Source organism: Cheilinus undulatus, linkage group 10, assembly GCF_018320785.1.
Source record: "Cheilinus undulatus linkage group 10, ASM1832078v1, whole genome shotgun sequence".
NCBI lineage: Eukaryota > Metazoa > Chordata > Actinopteri > Labriformes > Labridae > Cheilinus > Cheilinus undulatus.
The window spans coordinates 3,108,316-3,124,546 of NC_054874.1; the positions used below are offsets into that span (position 1 = coordinate 3,108,316).

A 16,231-nucleotide genomic window follows, 5' to 3' on the forward strand; every position below is an offset into this window, starting at 1 on the left:
AGACAGTTTTTACCCCACAGCAATCAGCACACTGAACAAACAGAACATTTTTTTAATTTACCAGCCACAATGGCACTTTACAACACCCAGTCACTTTATCTTTTTAAATTATTTACTGTTATTTTCATCTTGTGTAACTGTTTTTGCTATGTATTCTTAACCTAAATCATAAGGGAAATACACTGACTGATGGTCATACTAATTTCATTGTGTTTTTAGATACAATGACAATAAAGTGATTCTGATTCTGATTTTGTTAATATAACGTTGCGCCTTTTGGCTCTGGCAAACTTTCTGCAGTTTTCAATGCCTGCTTACGATCAGCGCTCTGCCTGGTATTAGCCGTTGACTCGGTCCTAACGCCCGCGGCTGAGGCTAGTGGCTGCTGCCGCTTCGTTTTAACGTTGTTAGGATGATGACTCTTAAGTGACTTATAAGATCTGTTGTGGACTTCTTTCTAATCTTTTCGACCTTTGCAGGGCAACTTCTACACACATGGTTGTGTTATCCTTCCTGTAAATACTGAATAACGCCACCGTGTTGTTAGCATTTTAGCACAGGGGCCTCTTCTTCTCTGGTGCTTAACAGTGGGTCGTGTACTGCGGTGCCACCTGCTGTTTCGGAATGTGTAGTCTCGTGAGAAAGAAAACAAACGCCAGCAGTGCCATGCTGACAAAAATTTATATGTTATCGGGGCTAGCCATCATGATATCGGACTTATCGGAATGACGTAATAATTTCCTGTTATTGGCCCAATAGTTATCGTGCACCCCTACTTTTTACTCATTATTGCCACGCTTTTGCAACTTTACGACCATCTTTGCCACCTTACTCATGTTTTGGTCATTTCCCACCCATTTTTGCCATTCTTCTCCCAGTATTTGCCGCTTTTTGACCATCTTTGCCACCTTTAACTTACTGTAATTGCCACTTTTCACCACTTAGATTGTGGCTCTTGCAAATGTATTTTTCAAGAACTTGACTCTTTGGCTCCAGTCTCTTCCAGTTCTGTTCACCTTCTACAATGTCTTAAGGTATTTTTTTGTGGTTTCAGAAAAAACACACGAGTGCAAATGAAGTCACTTATGCAACATGAAAAAACAATGAACATTTTTTATTATTTTGATGATTTTATCGACCATTTAATCAGAAATAATAGATGCAGCCACACTTCTATTTCCCTGCAAGCATTTACTGTTCATGCAGACTCACAGGCAGTGTACGGTCTTTATCTCTCCCTGAGCTGCTGCAGAAACAAGCGGACTGTTCTGTGGTGACTGAAGCAGAGAAATCCCACATGAACGAGGAGAGGCGGAGCCCCTCACAGCTTGACATGCATTTCAATCACTCCCCTCCTCCTCTTAAACGGTGCAGACATACAGTCCTGAAGAAGCATGCTCTTATTCCTTTAACATTGTGTAAAAGCTCCTCGTCCTCCTCAAACATGTCTGCGTTCTTCCTGTCTGTGAGCTAATGAGCTCATTTGTGACTTCACTCTTTCGTCCTGTCTCTCATCCATCAGTGCCACTCTGAAGCTTCTGTCACCGTGTGAACTCAGAGTCGTAAAGACTGATGTCCCGCCATAGATCACCCCACCATCATCACATTTAGCATACACAAACACCTCTGTATGACGATGACACAGCCATTCATCGACAATGACCATCATCCCGGACACCTTAAGCAGCCCATCACATAATTTACCATTCAGCTCCGTCCCTGTCAGGTTACAGGATTCAATCATATCACGTTTTTACTTTCAAATCCATAACTTTATTACAAATATGCCACGACAAAAGACTACTACTACTACAACTACACATCTAGACACTGCAGTTTTACTCCATTCCTCTTTGCAAAACTGCTCAAGCTCTGTCTGGTTGCACAGGGGATAGGGTGTGAGCAGCCCTTTTCAAATCCAGCCACAAATCCTCTCTTGGATAGAAGTCTGGACTTTGACTCGGCCACTCCAGAACATTCCCATTGCTGTCTTTAAACCATCTCTGTGTAGCTTTCTCTCTCATTTTCCCCTCTGCCTTTACAAGCATTCCAGCTGCTGAGGAAGCATCCCCACAGCATGATGCTGCTCCACAGTGGGGATGGTGTGTCTGGCGTCCTGTCTGATGCTCCATTTTGGTCTCATCAGACCATCGAGCTTTCTTCCTCTTGGCCATGGAGTAAGGCTGAGCAAAAAAAATCTAACTGGGATTTTTCCCCCCGATATTACGATTGTGATTTAATACACGATTATTATTAGATTACTCAACTTATGAATTTTTCAACAAATTCAAGCAATAAATCAATATCATAACCTACATTCAGTCAGAAACACTCATCACTCATTTCACCATTTTTTTTTACAAAATGGATACAGCCTACAGTTTTACTTGGCAGAGAAGGCTCTGCTCTAAAGATGCTACCTGGGTTAGTCAAGCAGCTGCTTTGACTTCCAGGGAGTGCATAGAAACCCCGATATGGATGGACACATAAATGACAATGTGCACTGAAAAAAATGAAATTATTTCAGAAGCAATTCATCCATAACAGCATGAATCTGAATATGAGGGTGCAACAAGCTAGGGTTGAGGAGGTTAAGATTGCAAAGCTGCTGCAAAAAATGAATGTATTAAACTGCTAGCAGGGGTAAATATCTACACTACACTGCCAAAAGTATTCGCTCACCTGCCTTGACTCACATATGAACTTAATTGACATCCCATTCTTAATCCATAGGGTTTAATACGATGTTGGTCCACCCTTTGCAGCTATAACAGCTTCAACTCTTCTGGGAAGGCTTTCCACAAGGTTTAGGAGTGTGTTTATGGGGATTTTTGACCATTCTTCCAGAAGCACATATGTGAGGTCACACACTGATGAGAAGGCCTGGCTCTCAGTCTCCGCTCTAATTCATTCCAAAAGTGTTCTATGGGGTTGAGGTCAGGACTCTGTGCAGGCCAGTCAAGTTCATCCACACCAAACTCTCTCATCCATGTTTTTATGGACCTGTCTTTGTGCACTGGTGCACAGTCATGTTGGGACAGGAAGGGGCCATCCCCAAACTGTTCCCACAAAATTGGGAGCATGGAATTGTCCAAAATCTCTTGGTATGCTGAAGCATTCAGAGTTCCTTTCACTGGAACTAAGGGGCCAAGCCCTGAAAAACAAGCCCACACCATAATCCCCCCACCACCAAACTTTACACTTGACACAATGCAGTCAGACAAGTACTGTTCTCCTGGCAACCACCAAACCCAGACTCATCCATCAGATGGCCAGATGGAGAAGCGTGATTCGTCACTCCAGACAACACGTCTCCACTGCTCTAGAGTCCAGTGGCGGCGTGCTTTACACCACTGCATCCGACGCTTTGCATTGCACTTGGTGATGTATGGCTTGGATGCAGCTGCTCGCCCATGGAAACCCATTCCATGAAGCTCTCTACCACTGTTCTTGAGCTAATCTGAAGGCCACATGAAATTTGGAGGTCTGTAGTGATTGACTTTGCAGAAAGTTGGCGACCTCTGCGCACTATGTGCCTCAGCATAGGCATTTTTACTAGCACTATGCGCTCAGACCCTGCTCCATCATTTTACGTGGCCTACCAGTTCATAGCTGAGTTGCTGTCGTTCCCAATCGCCTCCGGATCGATTTAGGAGCGAGGAAATTTCACCACTGGACTTGTTGCACAGGTGGCATCCTATCACAGTACCACGCTGGAATTCACTGAGCTCCTGAGAGCGACCCATTCTTTCACAAATGTTTGTAGAAACAGTCTGCATGCCTAGGTGCTTGATTTTATACACCTGTGACCATGGAAGTGATTGGAACACCTGATTTCAATTAGTTGGATGTGTGAGTGAATACTTTTGGCAATATAGTGTAAGTTGCCCCCTTGGTGAAGATTTGTATAACCATGACCTGGATGAATGAGAACCTACACTGATGTAAATGTAGGACAACTATTGTGCCCTTCATCCTTTAGTCTGCCACTGTCTGATATAAACTTACATGTTATTTTGTTCCAGCACACACTTGCTTTAAAGTGGAAGCTATGTTTGAACAAACTCTCTAATAGATGGATGCATGTCCTCATTTCACGTGTCAGGTAAAGTAACTACAGTCCTCATTAGAAGGACATTTCATTGTGGCTGTTTTCGAGGCCCTGAATGGGGACCTAAAGTGTAAAGGTTACAGGATGTTAGTTAAAGACTGCTGCAGGCACAGCGCTGCACGCTCAGTGAAAAACAAACCTCATTACCAAAGCTGGCAGGACCTTTGCTATCCACAGCTGTGGAACTGCCTGGCTCTCAGGCCTGAAAAATCACCATAAGGCTTGACGGTTCCCTGCGGAGGTCTGGACCTATGGCTCCACTGAGCTTTTTCCTCTGAGTGGGTCACTGATTGCTTGGTGAGTGCAGAAACTACACAAAACCAGACAGAATACAATCTAACGCAATAGTGTGACAGTATTCTGCTGATGTAGAGGTAGAGGTAATGCACTAAAAAGGCTACAAAGCACCAAAAAAGTAAGGAGGAGAACACAGTAGTGTAATTAAAGTGGCTTTATCCGTTTTGAGAAGATTCAGGAGAAAAGAGCTGCATTTTTCAAATATTTAAAGTGTTTCAAGATATGGTAGCTTTATCTATTTTTGCTTGTTTGCACTGTAAACAGACTTAATTTTGCTTTAACTGCTTCATAAATAAGGACTATCATCAATAGTTTCTGATTAAAACTACATGCATGAGACAGACATGACATGCAGACCATTATACCGGCATTTAAATTCACTGTAAGCTGGGAAATCCTGCTCTGAGAAAACTAACAGCACTATTTTCAAACCTCATAGGGCCTCATTCACTGACATTATCCCAAGATTGTTCTTAAATTTCCTCTTAAAAGCTCTTAGAAAAATCTACGAGGGATTTGTAATGTGCTCTCAAACTGCTGAATTGTTCGCTCTTGTCGTCTTAAGCTGATGAATGCCAGGTGATCATAAGCTGGATGCACTTGCATTCCTCCTAATTAGCATAGAGAAACACCCCTTTTTTGCCCATATAAGGACATGGGGCTGCAGGGAAGTGTGCAAACACAGAAGGTACACAGAAGTGAGAAGTGGGAGGAAAGATGTCAGTAACATCCAAGTTAAAATAAATCATAAAAAAAAAAATCACAGTATTTTAAAATGCTTTTATAGTTCTAAAGTGGACATAGTGCTGCTTTAATCCAGACCAACAGAGGAAGATTTCTTATTTTTAGCACCAGTACTGCATATTAAATACAAACTATTAACATTAACTGCATGAAACCTCTGGTTCAGATGGTATTTTTTTTCAGGGCTAATTTTTACAGTGAGAATGATTTGATTCAAACGTACTTTCTTTCAAAACCCTGATTCTTAAAAATGATGGAACATCATTAAAAAAAACATAAATGTGCTGATGCACACAAACCTGTGTGTGAAGATATGTTTGCATTGTTTTAAATGAGTCTTATCATAAAACCCCGACACCAGCTGGATTTATATTTATACTTAAGCATTTTGCATCTAAGAATTACTACATGACTTAAATTGATAAAACATTTGAATATTATTTGGTAACCTCAAAATGTTACATTGAAAATGATGTAGTAAAAAAGATTTTAGAGTATTCTTAGGGCTCTTTCACATTAGGCCCAGTTGTTTGGAACCGCGCCATGGCGCGATTTTTAGCTAAAACAACACAGACAGAAGAAAACTTTGATTAATGACAGAAGTGGCTTAAACCTGTGTATGAGTGTTTAGGAACAAGTTTCTTCTTAAGAACAGTTGGTGAATGAGGCCCATATTCTTCACCACATGAAGCTTCGACACTTAAATAACTGAAAAGAAATGTCCTTGCAATAATGCTTAGCGTTACTCCATGCAGGATGGTAGCCATAGGCCAAGTAATGATCAGCTGATGGTCAGATGATCACAATTATCACCTCCCAGTTTCCACAGCCAATCACAGCTCTTTCTCTCAACACAGTAGTGTATTTAAAATTTGACATTCTTCTCACTAATCCCTGCTTGCATTAATGATGATGCACCATAATGCTGCAGCTGGCAAAGCTTAACCTCCTCCACCCCAGCCTCCTCTTTTATAGCATAAAGCTTGTTGCACCCTCATCCATATTCATGCAACTATGGATTAATTGCTTTTGAACTAATTTTATACTATTGTCATAAATATATCTGAGGTTCTCTAGCCATGCACTCTCATGAGTGTCAAAGCATGCTGCTTGACTAACACAGGGAGCATTTTTAGAGCAGAGCCTTGCCCGCCAAGTAAAACTGTAAATCCAAAATTGTTAAAAAGAGTGTTCCTTCTTCACTGAGGTGCTACTTATCATGGATTACTTAAAGACAGATATATAGAACAATGAGTCTACATAAACAGAAACTACATAAACAAAGATCAAATCCATTGGCCAGGTGCACCTCTCTGACTTTACAAAAGTTTTCAGAAAAGGAAGTTATTTTTCTGGGTCCAAGACTGTGAGGCAATTTGTTTTGAGGAGTCACAACAAAGTGAACGTTTCCTTCCGAGTGGACCTGGTTTTTAATGAATTTAATTTCTCTGGAGCAGTTTCACTCTCAGTAAATAAAACCATAGAGAGTCTGAGTGTGAAGTGAGTGGACTCTGATGAATGGAGTCTGTTTTGAAGAGAGGAAGCAGAATATTAATCCAACTTCAAACATTTCTTGTTCCTGTCTACAGGAGGTGAGAAACACTTAATCTTTAATCTGTCTGCTTGTTGTTTTTGTCGTGGTTTATAGATCATTATTAAATAATCTGTCAGCAGGGTGGAATTAAGAATGAAATAACTCAGACAGCTGGTTTGTTTCCTTCTTTAAATTTCAATCAGAATGTGTTTGTGTAGAGTTTAAATAAAGTTTATGTGTTGTTATGGGTGACTGCATGCATAGAGAAAGGATTCTAGAGGGTAGTAACAATTATCATGAGAGAAATCTATCAGATAGGGTCCCTTAATGAGGCTTGGTTACCATGTTTGCTGCAGCAGAGAGCTGAGGAATCAGCTGGAGACAATCATGACTCAGACACCTCATAGACTTCTAATTTAGCAGATTCTTCAGACACTGGGTTTAAGCAATCTAGCAGAAGTGACTCAGTGTTTCTAGGCACTGAAATAAAACTGTTTTGATTAACCTTGTGCACAGACCTAAGAAACCCAAAATGAAAATGCTTGATGTCCTTGATTTTACAAGGCGAGCCTGAATTCACAGAGCATCCATCCATCGTTCTTGCGCTTATCTGGGGCAGGGCTGCATGGGCATTAGGCTAAGCAAGTTCTGTGCCTTCCCAAAGCTCTCCTCCAAGCTGGGCATGCCCTGGAGGCATCCTGATCGGATGCCCGAACCACCCCAGCTGGCTCCTTTCGATGCAAAGAAGCAGCAGCTCTAGTCCTAGTTTGCCCCGGATGTCTAAGCTTCTCACCCCGGCAATCCACCGGAAAAAAATCATTTCAGCTGCTTGTATCTGTGAGCTCATTCTTTCAGTCATTACCCAGAGTCCAACTCCGTAACTGAGAGTTTGGAGGTAGATCGAAAGGTAAATTGAGAGTTTTGCTCTCCATCTCAGCTCCCTCTTCAGCACAGCAGACCAGCACGGACACTTGAACTCCTTCACCTGCGGTAGAGACTTCCCACCCTGAGGGAGCAATCCACTTTTTCCCAGCAGAGAACCATGCCCTTAGACTTACAGGTTCTGACCCTCACCTCAACCTTTTTGCACTCATCTTCAAACCACCCCAGTGCCTGCTGGAGGTCCTCAACTGAGGGAGCCAACAGAACCACATCATCTGCAACAAAGCAGAATTGAAAACCTGCAGAAAATCACAAACAGAATCAGTGAAAAGGGGCAGCCCTGGTAGGCTAACACGCACTGGCTAACGCAACTCTCACTTTGGTCACACAGGGACTTGATGGTTCGCCCCAGCAGCCCTAAGGCCTTTTATTCCTGTAGTACTCCCCACATGACGCCCAGAGGGACATGATAAGTCTTCTTCAGTTCCTCAGGGCAATTTTTGCCAAATGCAGTGAGGACAGTGAGCATGCAATTGCTGTATGTGATGCTCCCATGCTGTAAGCAACAGAATTAGAGTTACAGGTGCAAAACAACCCACAAAAAAGTATTCAGTGACTGAATATTTCTTTCTAATTCTATTTCTCTTGAGCCGTTTTTACACAGAGATTTTGCAAAAGGCGAAAAAGAATGCCCGTCTCTGTTCTGCAACGAGCAATTCACACAAAGGTGTAACAGAGCCGTGCACGCCCAAGCTTACACACATACCCCGGCGTCCTGTTATCAAATAGCAGCCGCTGTCCGAGCTGCTGCTTTCAATGAAACTGGAAACTCTGGATTTCTTGTTTCAAAACTTTGTATTTTCTAAATGAAATACGGGGAAAATAACATAAATATTCATTTTGATCGATTAGATCCGATAGACTTTTTTTCCTCCATGTTTCTGAGTTAGAGGTCTGACTTTAAGCAGTGTCACAGCACACACATTCACGTCGGAGGTCGGAAACCTCAGAGTACTGAGCTCACTTGAACACATTGTGGAACTGCTGTGAGCAGTGATGAGTCTGCTCTCTCCTCCGCTGTACAGAGTGTGATCAGCTCTCTAACCTTGCAGTTTCTCCAGTTAATCCACATTATTCTTTGTTTTATCCCCGTTATTTTCTCTGATGAAATGCCGCTCCATTAAAACGCGCTGGTTTTTAAATCTCCCGTTTATGGAGACAGCAGCGCACACTTGCCGTCCTTTCACACCTGTGGAAAAGTCCGTTGCGGCTCTGATACTACCTCTCGATCCGGATCAGAGGTGGGGTGAGATCTACCCCCCCATTGCAGAACAGTTGCTTTCATACAGAACGGCGTTGCCGAACGAAGGCGCAACAGACACGGAAAAGAGAGGCAGTGTGAAAGTAGCTTTGGTCTAAAGCTCTTCTACTCATTCATGGTCACATAAAACTGAAATTAAAATGTTAAGACATTCAAATGAACCATTACCATGATAGGAACTCGACCATAGAGGAGAGATTCATTGTTGTATGGTTAATACGGTGCATTAATCCAGTCTAATTAGCTCTGCATTCAGAGTAGATTATATGCAAACAACACCTCTCTGTCAGTAGTTTTCTCTCTGTTACTCATGAAGCCATTAATTAATCAGCTTTGGCTTTTTTGAATTGTCTAATTGAAGTCCTTCTTTAATCCGACTCATTACAAGGCAGAAAAAAGAAAACTCTCACATGCACACAAGCACCATCTCCATCTGACAGCTCAGTGTTTGTTTGGAGGTTGATGCAGGTTTGACTGGCAGCTGCTGTTGGCACGGAAACAGACGGTCAGGAGCAGCCTCCTGCTGCAGCCGCCCGACCTCCAAACGGGACAGACAGGCAGAGCCTCAGGACATGGCAAGCTAATCTAAAAACAACACAGACTGAACCGAGCTGCTTTTTCTCTACCACACAAAGAAAGGATGGTGCAGGAATTCTCAGCACGGCTGCTTCATGCTGGTAGTTGAAAGGGGGAGAGGTATCTCAAGGTTGTATCAAAGCTTGTAACGGGAGCTTGCAATTAAAGTCGACACAGCCGGGGGCAGAATAGTGAAGATTGGAGACCCTGGGTAATCCTGCAGCAGCGGCTTAAAATAGTTGTAAAGTTGTTGACAGTACCTGGAGGCAGGCTGGCTCTCTTCCTCTTCTTGCTGTTCTCTGCAGAGTTTTCCAGAGGAGGACACTCGGTCACCAGAGGCCCGCTAGAGCCGTTGAACTGTAGAGGGTCGTTGTTGGTCGCTGGGTCAAAGGGCAGAGGGTTGAGTCCTGAAAGACATGAACACAGAACAAGAGAAAAACACTGAAACATCAGAAAGAGAAAAATGCCCTTTTTTTTGTTTGTTTTTACCAATTTTTGCCACTTTTTGCCGATTTTAACATCTTATTGCAACTACTTTTAGTCCGTTACAGCCACCTTTTGTCAATTTTTTAAATTTTGGCAACTTTCATCAATTCCATTGCAACATTGTGCCTATTTTCTCCACCTTTGCCATTTTTGCAATTGTTTTGCCTTTTTTTTGCCAGGTTTTGCCACTTTTACCCAATTGTTTTTACACTTTTTGCCCTTTTTGCCACTTATATGTCACTTTTGCCAATTTGCCTCTTTTTTAGCCAGTTTTGCCCATTTCTGCAACATCTTTTTGCCAACTTTTGTCTTTTCTTGCATGTCTTTGCTGCTCTTTTCCATTTTTGCCACTTAATGCCAATTTGTGTCCATTTTTGCCACTTTTTGCTGCTTCTCACAAATTTGTCTTGCCCCTTAAAGCAGCCTTTTGTCAATTATTTTCCAATTTTTGCAACTTTCACCAATTTTGTTGCAACATTTTGCCTATTTTCTCCATCTTTGCCATTTTTGCTGTCAGGCTTTGCCACTTTAACCCAATTGTTTTAACACTTTTTGCCCTTTTTTGCCACTTTTTTTGTCACTTTTGCCAATCTCCCTCTTTTTTGGCCAGTTTTGCCCATTTCTGGGACATCTTTTTGCAACATGTTTATTTTTGCCCACTTGTCTTTTTTTGCATGTTTTTGCTGCTGTTGTCATTCTTTCGCACTTGTGTGCATTTGTGTCCATTCACTTTTTGCTGCGTTTAACTTTTTTTTTCTTGCCCCTTTAGCCACTTTTTTGTCATTAATTTCCCAATTTTTGGAACTTTCACCAATTTCCTGGTAACTTTTTGCCCTTTTCTGCAACATCTTTTTGAAACATTTTAGCCACCATTTCTAATTTCTTGCACATTTTTGCAGCCTTTTACCCATTTCTGCCACTCAAGGATTTAGGCCACTTTAACCAACTTTTGCCCATTTTAGTCACTTTCCACTCATCTTTTGTCATGTTTTAACCACTTTTTGACCATTTTTGCCAACTTTAACACATTTTTTGTCCCTTCTGACCCAAATTGTGCCACTTTCTGCCCTTTGTTGCCACTTTTTCTCCCCCATTGCAGTCACTTTTTATCCAGTATTTGGCTCCTTATGCCAACTTTTCCCCTTTTCACCATTTTTTGCTGCTTTGACCATTTTGCCCCCTTTAACTTATTTTTATTGCCATTTTGCTACCTTGAACTCTGAACTTCAACCTCAAACCAGAATGAGGTCCACTGATGCACCCAGGTTAAGTTCAGGCCAAGACCAAAAAGTCAACAAAAGAAAAAGCAGATAAAAAAATGCAAAAAAGCAAAAAGAGTTTTATTTGAAGAAAGCCTTTCAGTCAACACCAAAGCAAACATAAAGAAAGCATTTCAAGCCCTGCCATGCTGTTTAATCAGGTCCATTTATCAGTGGAGGAAAGCTTTCTTCAGCATTTCTATTTTTCTCTCTCTTATCTCACAACGACAGAACAAACACATTATGAATACAGGAGCACAGGAGCGTTTACATCCAGAGAAATAAACACAATAAAGAGCAGGGATTGTGTCTGACTCCTGATTGAATGGCAAACAACTTGTTTCCTGTTTAATGTAATCTTCCTCTCTATAAGAAAAGTCTGTTTATGATTCAGAGCAGAGTGCCGGGGAGAATCCGTCTACATTCATGAAAAATTCATTACTCTTCTTTGTGCACACATTTGTTTTCTCCTCCACTGCACAGAAGAGATCAGAAGCTCCATGTTAATGTGGTTCTGTCCAAGGTCTGAAGGACGGCGATCAGCCGGAAACAAAGACAAAATCAGCAATGTCATCACAGATTAGAAATGTTTACTGATGCTTAAAACACACTTAAAGCAAAGAGTCTTACTCCACGTTTTTACACCGATGCTTTGGGAGTGTGGGCACACATATTTTATGATTATAGGACAATTATTTCTAATAAATCTCAAAGTGCTTTCAGTAAGGAGGTTATCCTGAAGCTGATGACAGAAAAGCAGCTGTTAGGTAACAAAACAGTGGAAAACACCCTCAGTCATATGGAACCACTCTGGGCTTGAGGGGCTGGATCTGAAACACAGCAGAATAACTTGCAGAAGTTGTTGCACAATTGTGGCTGCCACTCAAGGCAACATGACAAATGTGTTCAATAACTGATGTTACAACATCTGCATCTGTGCATGAATTTCCTGTAAGTAATCATCTTTCATAACCAGGATCTCAGCATCAATAAAATGTTTGTGACATGATTTTTGCTGTCATTAAGCAGCTCCAGTTTCTGCATGCATTTGATTCTTAAACCCACGTACATCTGTGTGCAAGGCTGCACATCAGAGGAGAGCTTTATGGGGCCGAGTCAAAGAGGGGGCGCATGGAGGTCAGCAAAATCATGGTCCATTTAACAATTCAGCTGTGATAATCTGAATAATAACCACTCCTATCAAAGCAACAAAGAGTGAACCTGTGTATGCTGTAGTATTTCACCTTTATCGAAATGTAAACCCCATGTTTTGGGGATGTTAGCAGTGTGGACGGGCAAACTGAACTAAAACATTAGGAGAGTAATGTCAGACTTCAGAGCTTAGCCATGAGGTGCACAAACATCAGGATGCCAGAAAATTAAGGAGGAGAAACTGGGACAACTTAGTGGAAAAGAATCAAATAATTGAGAAAAGGAGGCAAAAATGTTCAAAAACCTGCAAAATGGTTTAAATGTGGAGAACAGGGACATACGGAGGCAAACATGGGACAAAGATGGTTCAAAAATTAGCAAAAAGTAGCAAGAAAGTCAGAGTGGCAAAAAGGACAAACAGTAAAACAGTGGTTAAAATGGCATGAAGTGGCAAAAAAGGCACTGGTGGAAAAAAAGGGTAAAAAGAGGCAATCATGAAATAAAAGTGAGATACAAAAAATCAAAAGCCAAGTTGCAAAAAGTGGCATTTAGGAAGCAAAAAGGGACAAATGCTGGAAAAAATGGGTTAAAAGTGGCAAAAATGTGGCAAAAATGGGTAAAAAAAAAGGAGCAAAAAAGGAAAAAAAAAGAAAAGAAAAAAAAAGTGTTAAAGGGGCAAAAATGTAACCTTGCATAGCAGATGGATACGCCCATTTCCTTGTTTTTACTGGCGAATCCATCTTGCAAAGGTTAGAAAGTGACAGGACCAATCAGCGACGAGGGGCAGGACTTTTGGGCTCGGCGGAGTCGTGACGTAAACAAGCAGCAGCAAGAGACTGGTGCAGTCATGGAGGAAGACATTAGCATGGACGCTGCTAAAGCGCCAGTTTTATCAAAACTTGACGACGTTTCTTGGTTAATAGAAGAACAAAGAACAGCAGTGAGTTGTTTTCTTTTCAAAAACGACAAAAGTCGAGTACTGACACATCTACAGTCGCCAACAAGTGGCATAAATGGGTGTTAAAGTAGCTCTTCAGCTCCACAATAGCCAGGACGCTAGCGTCAGTACTTCTGATCCAGCTCACATGCACTGACTAAATCAGTGAACCACTACTGTGACGGTCCAGTCTCTGGGTTTGTCAGAAGCAATCTCAGCGCTGAAATAAATCCAGAGCTCATTATCGAACAAACAAAGTTTAACACACCCTGAAAGCTGTGAGAGATATCTGACTGATTCCTGCAGAGCGGAGCGGGGATCTTAAAAGCTATTTTCTCATGTTGATCACCAATCAGTGCCAACATCTCTCACTGCTTTAAATGTTGTCATCAATACTCCTGAGAGGGAATTATAGATTATTCCTCAAACACCAGCTCTGTCACTAATAAAAGCTGCAGTGTTCACTGACAGAGAGCATCTCTGTCTGCAGGAGTGTTCAGTAAAGAGTGAAACAAACCCAAACAGCACAGAGGGAAATCCCTCCCAGCTTCAGCGGCTGCTGCTATTCCAGTTTAGGGTCGTCTAACCAATGGGAGAGCTTCACTAAAAGAGGCATAACTCCACAATAACCTGACTGCACTTCATCTGAATAATGCTGTTTTATCGCGCTCTGGAGAGACAGTGTTAAAGCTCTGAGGCAGAGAAAAGCATTTCACAGATTCAGTCTCTGCCGCAGCTTTTGGCTGAGTGTTGTTATTTTATCTCATCAGATGGCTGCTTCTCTGGTTTCAGCTTTAAAAATGTTAGTTTTCTGAGCCGGTGATGGGACGGTTGTGGCCTTCAGCTGCGATCTGCTGATGTAAAATGAAGGGAGGAAGCAGCTTAGGTCCTGGTGGTCTGAGAGTTTTTGAGCCTGTATGTTAGGGATGTCTTTGCTGGGTCATCGCTCCTGTGCTGCTCGTCTGTCTGTCCGCTGATGGATGGAGTGTTTAGGTCTCAACATCTGGCCAGAGGGAGCAGGAATGTCACTATCACTCCCAAAGGGGAGAGGACGATAAACACCAGGAGGCTGGGTGGAGACAGGTGGAATGAAAATGCAGAGCTGAGAGTCAAACTTTACAGTTTCACTTTAGAAAAAGAAGAAATAGAAAAGAAAACAATCTGATGAATCATGGAGGATGCTTTAAAATCAAGGAACACTGATGGTTAAAGGGAGGCAGGAGGAGACAGGACCATTAGAGTGAACGATGAAACTCAGCAGGTCATTAAAATACCATTTAACCCATCGGATGTGAAACCAGCCAGTGCATCTACACAGCAGAGAACATGAAGAACTGTCTGTTTATTAAGATGTCACCAGAAAAGTCAATAACAGAGCTGATCAATATCTAAATCTATCAGCTAGGCCTGAGTGATTTAAGACTGACAGTGATGGTTTGATTCTGTCTTTACTCTGTCATGTTGTAAAACTGATGGTTTTTCCAGTCATCTAAAGATTTGTCACTAAGGTGAGAAGGTTGGACACGAAAACAAATAAACAGATCACCTTTCACCTGGTGAACTCTGAGCTCTGAGCTATTTTAAACCATTGTGTCTCTCCTGGACTTTCTGTCTTAAAAAGCTTGTCAAACATCAACCCTGTGGTTCCTTCAAGCTCCTAACATCCTTTTTTAGGACAGGCTGGGCTTAAAGAGTACGTGTGCTGCAGTGATAGCAATTTAATTTAAAAAAAAAAAAAAAACAAAAAAATATATATATATATATATATATATATATATATATATATATATGGGACTATTAAGACAAAAGAAAAAAAATAAACGAAAATTAAAACCAGAGATTGGTATGCATTACACTTTGTTTGCAAAAACTTGTTCACCCGTTATTTAAGGACCAAAAAGGGAAGAAAGTCAATCTGTGACGAAAAAAGTCATCAAAAATTCACATATTTACAAACCATCCACCTAAACCAGTGGGACTCATCGTGTGGCTCTGTTATGTCTTTCTTTTGAATATTATTCCCCAAGAAAACCTTAAAAAAGGGAAACTTTTCACCTATTTCAACATTTTTTGCCTCTTTTCATCCATTCAAGCTACCTATTGCCATTAAATACCACTTTTTTCATACTTTTTTTTTGCCACTTTTATCCAATTTTTGACCCTTTTCACTATTTTTTTCTTCCCATTGTTGCCCATTTAAGCTACCCTTTGTCATTAAATACCACTTTTTTCCCTACTTTTTTTTTGCCCAGTTTTACCACTTTTTCTGCAACTTTTGACCATTTTTTTGCCACTTTTATTTTACTGTTGCCCATTTAAGCTACCTTTTGCCATTAATACCACTTTTTCCCCTACTTTTTAGCCCATTTTTGACACTTGGTTTCCCCTTTTTGCCACTTTTATCCCATTGTTGCCCATTTAAGCTACCTTTTGCCATTAATTACCACTTTTTCCCTACTTTTTAGCCCAAAGAACGACATGCTGGAAGGCTCACTGCTTCGCCGTCTGCAAAAGCAGAAACACCAACACAGCATAAATCCGATGTTTTTTGATTGTTTATGTGGAAAAAAAGACGGACAGAAGGAGATGGATTTCCAGTCTAATCTTTGTCTACGTCTCCTTTATCTTCTTCAGCGCTCTTTGTTTCGATGACAGTGACACAGCTTAAGTTATTCAGATGGTTTGGTTCATTTGACCACGTGCAACACGAACCAAACCACAGGAAAATGCAACAGAGTCGCAATTTGAGCTCCGAAATTAACGGAGTGAAATTGACATCTGTGTTTACACGTGCTGTTTTGCAAAGCATGATGTGACGACTGAGAAACCTACCATTGGTTGTCACAGCCCATGTGACGTTGGTTTTTGGAATGCAGCTTTGCTGCTTATGCCAAGCTAGAAGAAGAAACAATCCAAATGGATCAAAAATGGT

General features: G+C 41.4%; 1 protein-coding gene across 4 annotated transcripts in view; it reads right to left on the reverse strand.

Moving 5' to 3' along the window:
* The window catches only part of LOC121515928 (ecto-NOX disulfide-thiol exchanger 2-like), a 149,948-nt gene that overhangs the window by 98,245 nt on the left and 35,472 nt on the right, over positions 1-16,231 (reverse strand). For all 4 annotated transcript variants that reach the window (XM_041796882.1, XM_041796880.1, XM_041796881.1 and 1 more), the window contains exon 2: positions 9,726-9,872. In XM_041796882.1, the coding sequence (XP_041652816.1) occupies positions 9,726-9,872 (147 nt within the window). The remainder of the gene's footprint in view (positions 1-9,725; positions 9,873-16,231) is intronic.